This window comes from Magallana gigas, chromosome 6, assembly GCF_963853765.1.
Source record: "Magallana gigas chromosome 6, xbMagGiga1.1, whole genome shotgun sequence".
NCBI classification, from domain to species: domain Eukaryota; kingdom Metazoa; phylum Mollusca; class Bivalvia; order Ostreida; family Ostreidae; genus Magallana; species Magallana gigas.
The window spans coordinates 47,887,491-47,904,482 of NC_088858.1; the positions used below are offsets into that span (position 1 = coordinate 47,887,491).

The following is a 16,992-nucleotide window of genomic DNA, read 5'->3' on the forward strand; positions in this document are numbered from 1 at the left end:
TGCATGATGTAATCAACGCTTTTGTTTGAATAAAACTGATTGCAAAATATAATAAAGATAACCTACTTACAAGGAAGTGAGAATAAGTCGAGATTGCACACCACATAAAATGCAATTATGTTCACATGTAAAGTAAATTGCATTGTACCTTTATATAGAATTTCTCTCAAATCCAACAAATGATTCACGGAAAATGTGTAACTGTGTTTTAGAATGTTGAAGCATGAGATATGTAGTAGCTATAAAATGATGAGAGAGCATCTTGTCTGCAGATAGATAAACGCCTCTTCTAAACTTTTTGAATAAAAACAGATTTCCACAAAATGAGACACATCTCATTTTCTGAGAGCTTTTAAAGTATTACAAGGGTAAAACACGTAATTGCCCTTAGTAACAGACCAACAATTTGTTACACTAGATCATAATGGAAAACACAATAATCAACCATCTTATTAGAATACACAACTTCATGTATGTACATGTATGTGCAGAAAGAAAATTTTATATCAAAATTCCATTGCATCTCAATTGGAAAAAAGAGAGTTTTGAATTTTATGGATGAAAATATATGTGACAAAATGGAAATGAAGAATAATTTTATATTCTTTTAAGGGTACAAACTTGCAAAAAATGCCATACACAAACCACAGTGTAACAGCCATCTGACGATTCAGTAATTAATCTGTAAAGCGTTGTTGGGTGAAAATAATGCGAAGGGGATATAAGGTTGAAAATTTATCTATTAAGATTAATGTTAAAGAAAATACACTAAAATCCCATTAATAGATTGTAATATACAAAATCTATGTATTTTCGCCTCTGTAACGTCAGGTACAGTGTTAATCCTGGTTGCAAGTGACTGCTGGTTTCTTTTTTAACATTTGTATAATACCAGTGCAAGGTTTCCAGCAAGAATACATGTATCAACGACCTTACAAATCTATTCAAAAATGGACAAAACTAATTATCTAAATGTCATTAAAGAATGTAAATGACGGAGACTCGACAATAGAAAGTTTCGCCCTCAAAACAGCTCCAAAACCATGGCAGACACAATGGTGGTAGCCACAGTCCACATTTGCATTACATTGTGCTAAAAGGATCAGCAAACCCTGCCTACAGTTCCGAGCAGAATTCGACTCTCTAGGAAGGCCGAAATCTCATTTGTTTCGCCACGGGTTCCAGGAACGTTGCTTTTTCCATTGAGATGTAAATCATTTAAGGGAATGAAGATTTATAGGCCGGCCAAGCTTTCGAACAGAAGGTTGCACATACAAAATTGATCTTTATGTGGCCTCTTAATCACTACATACAGTCCGCTGTATCATGTATCCTAATGTAGCGGAGTACAAAAATAACTGGCTATGACAGACTTATTGGTTGCTAGGTGTCAATGCGTTTAAAACGATTTTGTGATGTATGCTCACAACGTCATATAATAAATAGCTGAATTTCAGAACCATGTGTTGTATACTGTAAAAAATGAAATACTTGTACAATAAAACCAAAAACAAATGTCTATAGTTATAGTTGCAACAATTTCCGCTTTTTATCAAGCAATGAATAAAGGGTGTGAAGAAAAATTATATGAAACCGATAATAACTTTCTAATGCGTCAATATTATAAAAGATTTGTTGTGTCTATAAATTCTAAATATGCAGTTGCAATATTTTAAGTACTTGAAATTGCAAGCATAAGTAAACGAAACACGGGAAACTAACAAATCATATGAGTATTACATTGAAGCTATCTTATTGTAATTCCATTCAAATCCATTATAAAATACATTCGTATATAAATACATCGTCGGAACCCGACGGTCAGGCCTTAGTTGAAGCAAAGCGAGAGACAGACCATGAGTTTCCGACGATGACTAAAATATAGCTCTAGATAAAGGTTATTTGGTGTGAAATCAAATATTTATCCATCTAAAAATTGTGAAGTATTTTTACTATATCTTTTGAATTTTAGTAGTTTCTTCTCTACTTTCTGAATTTTTCAGACGTAAAAATCGCATGAAAAGTAAAAGAAATCATCCTGTGTCGAAATGTAAATACATAAGCTATATATTAAATACCAATGTTTCCACGATATCCCATTTTAAACAAACCATCAGCAATGACGTTTTGAATTAAGAATCTCTTTATTCTATAACGACGAAGGCATCTATTATTAACTATCAAAGGGAGTTATAAATAGCAGTTTTGCAAGAAACGCTTTTACATTTTGTTTCACAGGCTGCATAATTCATTTTTAATCACTACCAAGTACATGTATTTGCTTCGAAAGAACAAGTGCTAAATTGATGCAAAAACATCACTCTATTTTTTGCATAACAACTATAGATATAAATTTGAAATGTTTAGTGAGGGGAAAATGCCGTACATTCTTAAAACCCAGAAATAGCGTTTGTGGCGGCGGTTCGATGCTAAGTTAAGAATTCAAATCATTCCTGTAGGTATAATAAAATAATGCCCAAGTCCCATTGGAAAACTTACAGATAGTTATTATTGATGCATAAGACCTACATTGCGTAGATTCTTCTGAAGACGTTATTACCAACAACTCACTTTTCTGATAAATGTGTTTGACTAATATAAAGTACAAAACTATCTTATAAATCGCTATATTTTAATATCTGCATGTACCGAAGGTGTTTGAACAAGGACTTTTATTTCAGGGTGATTCATTCTTAGTTACTTTTAGGTAGCTGTTGCGACATAGCTATTTGTCTCGAGTTACAGATACAGGACGCATTATTATAGTGCTTTGAGTTGAGCCCACTAAGAAAGAGCTGCCATCGATTAGCCTGATTCCGCTCAGAACGTGCTTCACGATACCATAATTTGTTCATAATTGGGGAATAACTCTGTAATTACAATCTGGGTCCAATAAGTATAAAATGTAAAGTCCCAGGCACGGACGCGACAAAATCTGACACGATTTTCACACCGGTAAATGAAAACAGGTGTAAAGAACCGACAAACCTATTTTATGGTCATTGGAACAAAACCAAAGGAAGACTATGGTCTAAAAGTGGCAGCCATTAAGTGAGCTTGTAAGAGGGGAGGAAAGCAACAAAGTGAAATCTCTGGAAAAAAAACCCCGCCAATTTGCAACATTAAATATCTACATTGTACATAAATAATATAAATGCTAGTTGTAGCATTCGTTTGTCGTTTGAAAACTGCCAAGTCTTAAAACAGTAAAGTAAACAGAGAAATGTTTCACCTTCTAGGGACCATGTACATTGCTTTTCGGACAATACAATTGCTTTCATTGTACGTTTATTGTCTCCTTTCTTATCTTCTACTTAAAATGGTAAAAAAAGTAAGTAGATAACAGTGGACAATAGCAAGAAATACCAGCTTTTATTATAGATACAATATTAATTTTATTTTAAGCTGCAGAACTGTCGCTCCACGGGAAATTTGGGTTGACGGACCGTGGAGCTACAGGTCAGTCCTTACAAAAACTGTACATTTATTGCGCACCGAAAGTTGCGCGAGGTTTTTTAATTATTAAACTAATTTAGGAAAATGTGAAACTTTCGATAAGTAAAACCTCCTGAGACATTTCATTACTGGTTTGCCAGTTTATTTGCCAAAACAAACGTTTTCTTTAACACCTTAACCGACTTCGGAAAGTGAAGTATGTTAAATTCCCTCACTAACCCCGTAAAAGGAAACAGTGGGGTTTGGTGTTTATACGATATTTAGAGGCGAATATAAGAATGACATCTACAGTAAAATGTCTCAGAATTTTTTAGTACTAAAATTTACACAAAACCGCGCGAAACTTTTAGTGCGTATTAAGTATACATTTTTTTGTATGGACGGAACTGTAGCTCCACGATCCGTCAACCAACATTTCCTGTGGAGCTACTGTTCTGCAGTTATTTTATTTTCAATTCTTTGTTCAACCATAGGCCTTTCTTTCCAATTTGTCCTTTAAAAAACTCAGGTATAAACAGCATATTACCGAATAAAAGAGTTGGTTTTAAAGCAAACTCATCACTGGGTTTATCAAAGTTTGAGTTATGAGAAAACTTAGTACAGTCTCTACAACTTATCCAGAAACCATAGCTGTTTTGTGTCTGCCTTGCCTCGACTCCATTCCACGTCTTCCGTGTGCCTCATAGACAATCATTTCTATCATTTAAAATTAATCCTGATAATACCCAGACTTTGAACTGTGCATACGAATTGTATCATCAGATTAGCTGCAACGCTAACTTAGGCATATTACAATGCAACAAGCAACCTGCGTCATAAACATTGAATCTGCGAAGGCAATTTACTAGAAGATCATTTATTGGGGAAATCGTCGGCACATTCTTTTATAGTCTTCTGCATTTTTTCTTTGAAAAATATGAAAATTTGTGTTTTTAATAGTTTGGTTTAAAAAATGGATTTGATTTTTGTGAAATCAAGAACGATCACAATGTGTTTGTAATAAGTTTATAAAAAGTACTTTTCTTCAAAAGTCCTGCTAAAATGTCAAGACAGCGGAGTTGAGACAAGTGTTTTGAAATATGCCGAAGGAGTAACACAGAAAAACAAGTATTTGAATCAAATCAATAAGTTCTATTTTTTGCATTTCAAAGAAACTACAGTCGAACTTCGTTATCTCGAACGCAATGTACTTTGAGATATGGTAAGATGCAGAAAGAAACAGTGGTTCAGGCTTTCAACTCTCTTTGATATATCAATGCTATTTGACATATCGCGGTTCGCGATATCAAAATTCTACTGTATTTTAATGCTGTTGTAACCTAAAAATATATTAATACATCATGTAAGCATTAATCTATGGAAGGCCTTAAAAATGTCTTAATATTTTACGTCGTCCCTTTAGTTGCCTAGTAGATACATATTAAGCTTCCTCAAAATTCATGAAATTAAAGCCACTGGGAATACAGTACTGGCAAAGTATAAGAGGTAAGAGGCAAAGTATAAGAGGTAAGAGGCAAAGTATAAGAGAAAACCCACATTAAATTTCACGGTTGATTCATTGCGTGGACCCTGAGGTCCACGCAGAAAATATATAAGCGAGGTTAAACCGGATGCTATGGGGAAAATTCAGCCTGCGCATGAGCTAGTCTGGTTCCTGTGCGTAATGGGTAGCTCAGGGAACCAGGCTAACATACGTTTATCTGAATCGGGATCGGGATTTCGTGCCATATGCACACACACATAAGTTCAAAGGCGCTATGATTGTAAAGTTATCGGTAAACAGTACAGAAACAAAGTATTCTCTTTAAAGAAATGATCTGAATGTGATTTGAACTGTCAGTATTTTGATATAAGTTATGCCGAAACTGCAATCAATGCATCAAATAGCATAACTTGCAATGTTTGGTTGTTTTCAGAATAATTCATTAAAGCATTCAAGTATGATTGAATAATTATGTCACTGTATAAAAGTTTAAATCTCAAGAAAATGCATAAAAATATGAAATTTTAAATTTACACAAAGCTGTCACTGCATAGTGAACAAAGTAGTGCGAATCGTTACGTATTGTGTGCGCAAATAGTAGTATTCGCCGATTGCCTGATACTATACATGCAAACTTCATTAATAGATAGATCATGGTTATTTTAGAAGTATTAACCCTTTAAATTCTGACATAAAAAGTCAGGGCTGTACATACATATATACGTAATACAACGTACAAATTTAGTGGTTAAAAGCAGGGGGGCTAGAGTTGGGGGAATAACTAATAATCTTAAGGTGGCTCTATACACCGACAGTTTAATCAAATTTTCAATAGAAGACCACAAAACATATACTTATCAAATATTAAAATGATGATAGGGATACTATAGGTATTTTTAAAGTATTTTTTAATGTTTTTTCGTGGTTTAGTAAAACATTTTTGAAAAAAACAGCTATTAACAAATTGAGAGAAATTTGTTTGTCATATGATGAGTATTTTTTTCGGACACATAAAAAAAATATAACACTTCTTAACATTCAAAAATGTTATTATCGCAATTTTATTTAGTATTTCCCAAAAACATAATTTTTCATATTTTCTTACTCTGTTGACAAATCATCTGAAAAAGTTGCTTGATGTTATACGAAAATGTATTTTAATAAATGTGACATAAAAAATTGAATGAAAACCATTGCAAATAAACACAAAAAATATTTCAAATTTTATTTGGTATGAAAGTTCCTCAGGTAAGGGTTATCGTTCCTAAGTCCCAAGGCCCAAACACCTTGGGGACTTTTCAATACTGAGTGAGTAAAAGAACATTTCCTAAATATAATGTTGGAATGATAAATACATACATATTTCATTATAGACTTCGCCCTGTATAAGTGAATATATATTCGCTTTAATGCAAAACTAAGTCAAATAAATAAAGGGAAACATTGACTAGGCTAATAGGATTTATGTATCCCAACATAAGAGAAATTCAAAGCAACCCTCTCACCCCGTTAGGTGTCGATATTAATGTGCACAAAAGTATATTATAATTGAAATATTTTCACCGGTTTAGAATTTTCTTTCACGGTATCCAACCAAAAAATACGTTTTAGAAATTTTTTGAAAATTAAAAAAGTTATTGTTCTCAACGAGAATCGAACTCATAACCAACTGATTTGTAGTGAACCCACTAACTCACTGCGCTACGGTGTAACATATCGATGATGGTAAAGAAACTATTTAAAAAATTATACTTGATTTTATTGTTTATTTTGATAAATAATACTACACAACGTGAAGGTGTCACATACCACATTACTTGTAAGTAATGAATTTTCCAATTATCAAATTAAATCTATTCATTTAACAAATTTTTCAACAGAGCGGTTCCCATACAATTCGCCTCAGTTTAAATCAGCCAGTACCGGAATTGCATGCTTCCAGAATTACTTTTTTGCGTACTGCGTCATCAAAAAGTGGTGTATAGAGCCACCTTAAGGCTTTCACGTTTTCGTTGGAAACACATGCAAATGGTCCACGTATTGTAGTCCTTTTTTAAAGGACAGCAACTTGTATTACCATTGTATATCCTTTCCTTACTCATCATAGAAAAAATTGGTATTTTAGCAACCAATGTGTGATAAAAGTAGTCAATTTGTTAAAATATGCATTGCTCCTGGGAGGGTTCAAAAGGCAAGTGTCTGATTCCTCTTCAGTTTGATTTAAATGTATCCATTATCATTTTATATCATAACAACAAAAGTAGCAGATATACAGGTTCTGAAACCTCAGTATGCTCTTACCTGCCAAAGAGTAATTCTTTCCTCTCTTTAAGAGTAAAGCATAAAACACCAAATATGATTAATCTAATTTTGATTTCATCATTGAGTTCTTTAAGTTTAACTTTGTACTATAGATTATTCATCCAGATACAAACCTGATGGTGAAATTAAAGCATGCAATGACTTTTCTTTTCTATTTTTTTCTCTTGACTTCGGGGTGGGGAGAGATATTTCAAATGGGCTGGACTTGCAACAAAGACTTGAATTATAAATCGTGTTCTCTCACAGGCAATTGTGCCTCACGTGAAACTTTTGAATTTCGTGTGAAGAGCACTCGCACGAATTTCACGGGAAATTTTCACATGAATTTCACGTGAAAGGGATTTCCCGTTAAACTTGTGTGAAAATCATGTGAGCTTTCACATGAATTTCACGTGAAGTTATTTCATTTGAATTCACTTCACACGAATTTCACGTGAATTTCGGATGAAACTTCACGTAAAAATCACATGAAACTCTTCTCACGTGAGGCACAATTGGCTGTGTTGTGCATTAAAAAACTTAAAATTATGCAGAATGGTCAACTTAAAACGGTATCCTTATTATTTAGACGTACATGGTGTATCCTGCCTTCAAATACAATAATGTTCGCATTAGTTGATAACGTTACGATTTTTTCCTCCTAACCATGACCTAAATTATCATTTATAGTCTGGAAAAGCCATCCTTCACTATATCTCTCTAAATTTAATAAATCGTTCATTAAGAGACACTACATTCATTCTATCTTTCGTCATCTTCAATCTGCTAACCATTCACAATGAACACAAACTCGATTTACAGTATCTTATCCCTACAGTTTTCAGACCGTCCATCCATTATTTTCAATTGAAGATAAGAGTTGCAAAAATTGTAAAAAATCATCTACATTTTTGTACATGTTTTTTTGTTTTTGAAGAAACAATGATTTATCTCAGCAATGGTTTCTCTCACTGATGTTTTTTCAAGGCTAAATACAAAAGTTTTCCTTTCCTTTTTGTCTGGTGTAAAACTCTTTTGCGATAACGTGTTAGATTGATAGTATGAAAATACATACAGATGAAAAAACAAGGTTTATTGATATTAACCACTTGCACGATAATATTGTGCTACATAAGGGTGCCAGGCATTCATAGTGTATCGTTTATTTTACATTAAGATTGCTGATTTAAACCACTGCCGATTCACTCATTAAATATTAACAAAGAAGGACGAGATCCTCATGGTAGGCTATTAAATATATATGATTCTTAACAGCAAGGGGATACAATGTATATATATATTAATACATGACGGATGCATGATACCTAATCGATATATAAGAACCAACATTGCGAGAACTCAGAAATATCAATATTTGATATTGTGGCGATTCGAGGAAATAAATCATCACCTATTCAAGTGCATGTATTTTTAACAGATCCCAATAACAATTTATCCACCTAGAAAAAAAATAGTGCTGTGGTGCTCTTCCTCCGCAATGAATATCGGCCATCTGTGCTCCGTTTGATACAGTAATTCCCAATCGGAAGCATAATTTGATGAGAAGCAAAACGACAGTTGTTATTTCGCAGCTCAGAGTTTGTTGATTTCCGAAGATAGCACGAGAGTTTCGTACAACTGTGAAAACGCGCACTTGCTCCGCCCGTTTGATGTTCGATATTCATCGTGTACATATCAGTTTTTTAATATCTAATGCTTTCTCTAATTAAGTGAGATTAATATTTAGTTGTTTATTCTCGTTTACAGTTAGATACATCTTATATGTAGTACTTTTGGTTTTAAAGACAAGTATTTGAATTCGGTGAAACGAAATGGATAACCACCTCTTTAAAAAATGTGCAAAGAGACTGATAATTTAAAGACTAGTCATACAATTTGAAAGAAGCTGTTTGATGCCAGATATCGATAATTTCATATCTAATAAATGGAAATCTATATTCGTCTTTCTTAGTGTCTCATTTCATAATAGTAAAATAAAGCAAGTTCGAAAAAAAACCCCAACAATATAAAACTGTAGCAAGCTTACAATTCACTTATCAAAAAATGAATTGCAATATAGTTCTGAAATGGATTGTTTTTCGACTGGCTGCGAATTCGAAGATGTACTTTATAATTTTATACTTATCAATTAATGTTTAAAAGACATTTTTAGACACAAAAATTAATTACGAGCATATAGAGATTGGCTTTGCAGCAGGCAAGCTTTATGAGAATATGATGCAATTACATCTTTGGGTCTTTCCTTTTAAAATATAGCATATATCCATCTAATATGATAAAATATAGAAGAACACGAGCTTTGATAGCTACATTCATCTCCATTAAGGTAGGTACTGTCAATTCCAGCCGAAGATCTATTGCGTTAGATGATGATCGTTTGCCTTGAGCAACCTAAGCAAAAAAGCCACGCATATTGAGACAAGCATCGCTCTACTTACACGCGACAATATCGAGGTTTTCTATCATACATGGGTCTGTACGCCTGTCCTGTGGAGGAAGATAAGAACACATCATCACAGAACGATACAGAAGACTCTCCTCTTTTGACGCCAGTAATCGTAGATACGTTTTCCCTGGAAGATAATTGTGTTAAGTTTGGTGCCAAGACCTTTATTCGTTAATTAGTCTACCCTGTCTGTGAATGATGCCCGTAAGGATTAAGCTCTATTAGATATAACAAACAAACACCGTAATTTCTGTATTGGATATTAACAATACGAACTTTATGAACACAAGAGTACAAACTTTAATAGATTATGTATTGAGACAAATAAATATGCACTCCGTTAATTTTATTTTGTATATATCATTATGCTCGCATCATAAATCAGATATAACAAAATATATTTCGTTTATCATGCCTTTACGCAACAATTTGTTGGGGTACAATGCTTTGACCCGACGGTGTTGTTGTTTTTTATTATTTTTTTCCCCTTTTTTTTTAAACACAACTCTCTTTTACTGCATAACAGAAATTCTTGATACTGTACCTGAACAGGTAGGCAATGAAAAAACAATGAGTAGATGTGCAGAAAATTACTATTACGGTATTCTAATATTTCTTAAACTTTAGATTTTGAACTGAGAACTTTGGCCATTATTATATATAGTTTTCAATGGATTTTCAGCCCAACTACTCTTTAACCGTAAACGGTTGCATGGAATTAAGAAATTTTGTGGAAACATTATGGGGATGTGCATATTAATTACCAGGTACTTTCGATTTAAGTATTTTTCCAAATATTTGAACATAATTTATTTTGAGTATTTAATGTGTGCTCTGTCATACATTCATCATGTCGCAATGTCAACAAACGTAATGTATGTGAGCTTGCATACTTTTTCTTTCATATTTAATATGTATTATATATTCGATGTATGTATGATTGTATCAATATTTCGATTTGTTCCATATTTCAGTACTAAGTTTATTTTTCGATTATTTTTATTATGTTGGTTGTGTGTTTTGGACGATCGGAATGCATGCATATACAGGTCAAATGAATTTATCAATTTTTATTGACGGAATTATCTACCGTTTAAATTGTTATGAATTGATTTTTTAATCAAAATATTTCATAAAATAAACAATTTATACTTCAATGGATAATGTGTGATCGTTTCTTTATCGTTAGGTCTTGGATAAAACACACAAAAAATAAGTGAAACCGTTCTAATCATACTGCAGATACACACGTATTCGAATCACAGACAATATTATATAAATACCCGGGTAGTGCCTGTTTAGGAGGGTAACAGTTGAAATTGACACCCCGAGAAAACCATTGTCAACCGACGCGATGCGGAGGTTGACAATGGTTTTCGAGGGGTGTCAATTTCAAATCTTACCCTCCTTAACAGGTACTATTTATTTTATTATACTGAATGTCTTAATTTAAAAAAAAACTTAAATACTTTTATTTATAAATAACGTGAATTCTTTGGCGAACCGTACGCGCATAGTTTACGCGCATGTAACAATTCGTTGAGTTACCCGTTGCTAAGTGTGTTGCTAACGCTGAGGGTAATAGAACGGATTATCAACTGCGTCTAAACCAATCAGATTTCAGTATGTAACATGAAAGTATAATAAAAATGCATGCGTCATCTTCATAATTGTAAATTTGTAATTAACACATGTAATTGAATCTTACAATAAAAATCAGTTGATGTTGTCGATGAAAGAAAAGCTTTTATTTAGAATGTGCAATTCACACCTTTGATAAATTTACTGTTTCAACCCCAATCATATTGTTTGATCAATCATTCGATTGATCAATCAATCAATCATTTATGAATATTCATTAATCAACACTAAAACTTCAAAACACAATATTGTAAGTACAATATTTCATTGACATACAGGATAATGAGTATTCCACTACCTAAGTAATTCTTAAATGTTACATTACTGGCATATATTCCTACTTTTACCATGTACTTCCTACAGGAAGTAGCCAGGAATATTTTAATGTTAAGACTACGGAAAACTTGAGCATCATAAATTCTTATCCTACCAGACCTTCGTCAGCACACGTCTATTAACTTTGCAAATAACCCATAACAAAACTTATAAAAAGTCTAGATAATAGGGAAAGCTTGGAGAAAAAAGATTGCTATAAAATCGTCAAAGGATTCAAAGTCTGATAAAGGTTAGCAATTACATCCTTCAATGATAAAACAGCATTTATATGTGAACTCACAGGGTTAAGGGTTAAGATTCAAATGACGATAGATTTTTTGATAACAGATTTGCCTGTTTTTAATGCTACTCAACAACCTTTCGGTATCTGTTGAAGAAAATGAAATTTTATAAATTAAACAAGGGTATTCTAGGCATTATTGACAATGTTGAAAAATGTTTGCGTAGCATGATTTTTCTTAATACTTCATACCACCGGCGGTGTCAAACAATCAAATGGCGCTTTATTGCCAAGATTTTAACATTGATTTTACAGTCTAATGGCATAAGATGGCTAGTGAACATTTTTAAGTGAAATCAATTTTAAGGTTTATTTACACAGACTTTCCGTTACACAGATTCTGCCTAACTGTTTCAGCGGCTCTTGTAAGTATTCCTTTTGCGATGGAAACTCTGGAGTAGCCTATCGATTGTGATTCGGTATCCCTTTCCATGATTAGGATTAATTGGGATTAATTCTTTCATTCTGAGAAGAGCTAGGCCGAGGAAATCAAGAGATAATAGCTGATCTCTAGACCAAGCCAGCATTCCTACTAACATATCGATGACTTTAGGTAGACGAACCCACCGCTGTCTTTTCTTTATATTGGTACTTGATCTTTATTACGTACGCTAATTTGAACAATGTTTCACACAAAGCTATTATCATTGGAAAAATACTTCATACTAAATTTCCTTTAGCAGGAAAAACTAGACTTAAGCTGGCATTTTTAAAATATATAAAATAAAGATTGATATTGAATAGATTTCCCTCAAAATTCAGCAGTTTGTTTTTTAACCCACTGCTGATCCGCCCACCCACTGGGCAAGTATCTATACACGGAGGCCTGCTCTGTGTCTTCAGTTCGGAGAAATATCTGCCAGTGTTCAAATGTGATGCCACTCTCTACATTGAAACATTTATTTTTGTCATACTTTTGGGAGGAGATCGACTTTTTCGGTTTTTCGGTGAGCAAGAGATAAGATATTGACAAAGATAACCGCTCTCTTTTAAAACAACATATTTCTATTTATCTATGTCATAAATTTTAAAAAAATATTATGTTAAAAATAGAGTTGTATTATATCAGACAATATTGAATTCGACTAACTTTACATCGCACAAATTTACATTGCGTTGTTTAGGACTAGCAGACAATCTAACAACTTAACTCACTTACTTATCCGCAAATATTTTGGCTTATATTGCTGCTCTTCGGAAAATAGAAGTTGTTTCTTGTTAGAACCGACATTGCAGAAAGGACAATCAATTCAAGTTTGAAGGAAAATTGAGGAAACTTTTTTCGATTGGCTTTATTGCTGTTGTTTAAATTATGAATTTCAAAAGGGTTAGAATCTAAAAGCAATCTTTGTCATAAGTGAATTAATTAAAGAATATTTAGTAAAAATCGACCAAATAAAACTGTTTTCTTAATTTTTATACGCTGGTCCAAGATACTTTGCTTGCTTTCAATATCACACGTTATTTAACTAATTTATTTCCTTTGGAGAATAATTTAATATTTTACGCTAAAAATATATAACATTTGTCGTTTGATACTCATACCGGTAGCATAACCTGTGAACAAAGGCGCCATCTATGTGACCAATCTACCATGAGTTGTTGTCTCCTTTTACTGACTAGTGAGGGCACTATAACATGGCGCACAGCAGACACGGAGAACCAAGACCAAACCCCGATCAGCATTTCTCGTTATTGATCAGATCGCTAAGGAGTTGTTAAAGCCATTTAACGGTGGCGATGAAAATGAAACAAAAAGAACAAGTTCCCTTGTGTACACACTGAAACACTATTGGCTTGCAACTGTGCGTTAATCGGAAGGAATGCTGAATAATAAGATCTAAATGGCTGCTTTATTGATATTGTTTCCTATATTTTGAAATGTTTTATTAACTCCTGTAAATTTTTATCATCACATTATTGGATGGAAATAATGATAGAGAGCAAAATTACAATTTCAATTGATATTTTATGAAGCTTATTAAAAACAGGTGGTGTCTGTTCTTTATCTCACAGAAGTACAATCTTCTTAATCACACACTCAAGACAATGAATGCTTATTAGAAAAAATCAACTTCAAATCTATTATTGACCTAAATTAAGCTTGCTTTCGTGAAATCATCCAATTCACAACACAACTTCTTTGATAATGATAACTATAGAACAATAATCAGAAAACGGACAGAAAGATGATATTTTCTCTTCTTTCCGCTTGTGATCTCGCCTCCCGGATTGCCTCTGGATCTGGCCTCTCTGCCTATTATTGATCAGAGGTTTATTTCACGGAACATTAACTACCAACAATGTCCGGGGACTCAGACCGGCAAAGAAATCATAAACTGAACAATTCCGCGATTATTAACTTCATAACGCACGCCTGACCTTTTGAGAGATCTGTCTGTAATAGGGGCAACTCCGGATTAGATCCTTAATATTGATTACTGAGTAATATGGAAGGAATTACGGAATCAAATTATTTCTTCCTATGTCTAACATCCAGCGCTCTATCACGAAAGATTCTTCATTAAAGCGGCCTGCGGTTGACCATCCACTAAAACGTCCTAAGAAGAATTTTAAGTTTCCTCTTTTGATAAGCAATCGCATGCAAATTGCAAAAACTAAAGAAATGTTAACATACACATTAATCTCATGCATAATGTCTGGATTTAATATAGACAAAACTAAATTTATTTTATAGGATTTGGATAATTTGTATTTCAAACGACGGACAAAGTAAAATACCTTTATACTTTCGGTTTAACCGAAGTTGTTCACGTTTTTTGTTAGATAATCATGATAAATTTGTCTCGACAAAATGCTTCCAAAACTTTTCATATGAACTTTTCTGCGAAAATCTACATGTGTAAATCTGTTTTAAAAAATAAGGCATGATGTTTTCAAAAATATTTCAAAACTTACCTGGAATGGTGATAAGGATGAAAATGAAAAAAATCCATGCTACATCCTTGGAATGAATTGTGCACAGAAAAAACTTCAGAGTTTTACGGAGACATCGTCGGATATTCATCCTGTTTAGAGTTGTTTTGAATGAATTATTGTCCTATAAATAATATCTTTGGAAATTAGTAGAACCACACCATCATGAAACGTCTCTCAACATAAGCTTCTTCTTGGAGGTGGTTGTGGAGTTATAGAACATCGATAGTGTATTAAGGATTTGTAAATTGGTATTTTGTCCCTTAACACAGCTAAGTTAGTAATTCAATCAGGTTTAACACACGCTTTGTCGCCGGGGTCTGAGCCTGGGACATAAAAACTCGGAATTATCACCCTTTCTCTGTGCCCGTTCTCATCCTAATTTGTCTCTCCTTGGGAAGTCTCCATTAAAACGAACCTTGATTGGCACTCCCTAATTTAGATCTTCAGACAGCTTCTGGAAGTCTGTTGTTTTACTCAACAGTCATCGAGAGTGTTTTAAAATTTTATGACCTTCTTAGAACGTGGTTAAAACTCGACTGCCAAGACTAGCTCATATTTCACTGCAAAAAAGCACGGATCGCTAATGACATTAAAAAAATACTGCCAATTGAAAATCCAATTTCCAATGAATTTAGTACGTTCCCTCATTGAGAGCTTCTTCTGCAGTGGAAACTGTGATCATAGATCACTGCTTATAAGGATGGCTTGGGAACACACATGCACACTAAATACCCATTACGAAGAAATTAATCTTATTATTCGATATTTTTACCTATATTGAAAAAAGGACAAATTCCATTGGCTCAAATACCACAATCCACACCAAAGAAAATAAATTGTTCTTTGTTTATTTAACGATTCACGAAAATCAGTGGAAATTCACAACATAGACTTTTTTGCCATGTGCTCCCAAATATCCGCCAATATTTCGCACAGCATAGTTTTCGTGAAGTTCCTATCCTCCTGAAAAAGCGTCCCTTATATCTGGTATCTCAATACCGGAGGGCTCGGGCATCAAACGCAGCCAATTGAAATATAATCACATCTACCTGCATAATTTATTAAGTATTTCCCTTTTATCTTATTGTTTTGCTGCCTCACCACTGGCGCTGTGAAGCCGCTTGTACAGGAGAGAGCCGAGCTGGTCGGAAATTCCACTGCTACAAGAAATGAGAAATAAATAGATAAGGGTACGTCAAAAGCATACATTTTATCTATATCGTTCAATAGCTGTTATATATTAAAAGATTTATTGATGAGAGGATATAGTGCTTTCCACTTGATTGTTTGTTAAGCGCCAAAGTTAACACTCCACGCTGACAGCAAACAGGGTCTCTGCATTAGAGATACACTTCTACACTGCCAAAAGACTACTTAAAACTGAGGTCTGCCATAATTATACCTACTTCTTTCGAGCGAGTGGGGGAGTTTAAGTAGAGAATCGTTTGCAATTTATACATGAAAATGAAACTGATTTTTGTTGTGTATGGTTGATATGAAACGACGATGTTGAACATGAGAAAGATGAACGAAATTAAAAAAAAACACCATGCTCATTCAACAATTAAAAACATAATTTAAAATTTTAAGTGGCTTTTGTATCTATCTACATTGATGAGGGACTTAGACCAAATATTCGTCGGCAAATTTACAAGCCATTCGTGTTTTTTTTTCAAGAACACGCAAGCGTAAAGTTGATGCAATAAGTTATGAATATTGTTTTCTGAAATTCAATGGATTAAATAAATGATTCAAATAAACACTATATTGTGAAGCCGAGCAAAGCGATAGCATACAAGTCTCATTTGTGTTTAATTTGTTTCGTGGTTGACAACCCAAATACATTTTTGTACAATAAATTTGCATGATTCACCTAGAGCATAATACTGATCTCAAACAAAGAGTATTATGCTATAATCAATAAGCATGCTTGCTTCATGTTTTTATTATAAAGCTGGGGTTATAAATGCAAGTTGGCATCAGGTGTTTAGGTAAAGATAAACATCATAATTTGCATGTTAAATCAGTCGTTGTGCTTATTAATTATCGTTTTTATAATTACTTCATAAAGCATTTAGAATATATTCA

At 33.4% G+C, this 16,992-nt stretch overlaps 1 protein-coding gene across 2 annotated transcripts in view; it reads right to left on the bottom strand.

The window, feature by feature from the left end:
- The window catches only part of LOC105333098 (neural cell adhesion molecule 2), a 42,215-nt gene that overhangs the window by 12,081 nt on the left and 13,142 nt on the right, over nt 1–16,992 (bottom strand). The window contains exons 2-4 of one of the 2 annotated variants that reach the window (XM_066088553.1): nt 15,677–16,064; nt 14,884–15,464; nt 9,700–9,834 (exon numbers count right to left, since the gene is read on the bottom strand). In XM_066088553.1, coding sequence (XP_065944625.1) covers nt 9,700–9,834; nt 14,884–14,992 — 244 coding nt within the window. In that variant the 5' untranslated portion in view covers nt 14,993–15,464; nt 15,677–16,064. Of the gene's footprint in view, nt 1–9,699; nt 9,835–14,883; nt 16,065–16,992 lie in introns of both variants that reach the window. The other variant, XM_066088554.1, reaches the window with a different exon arrangement.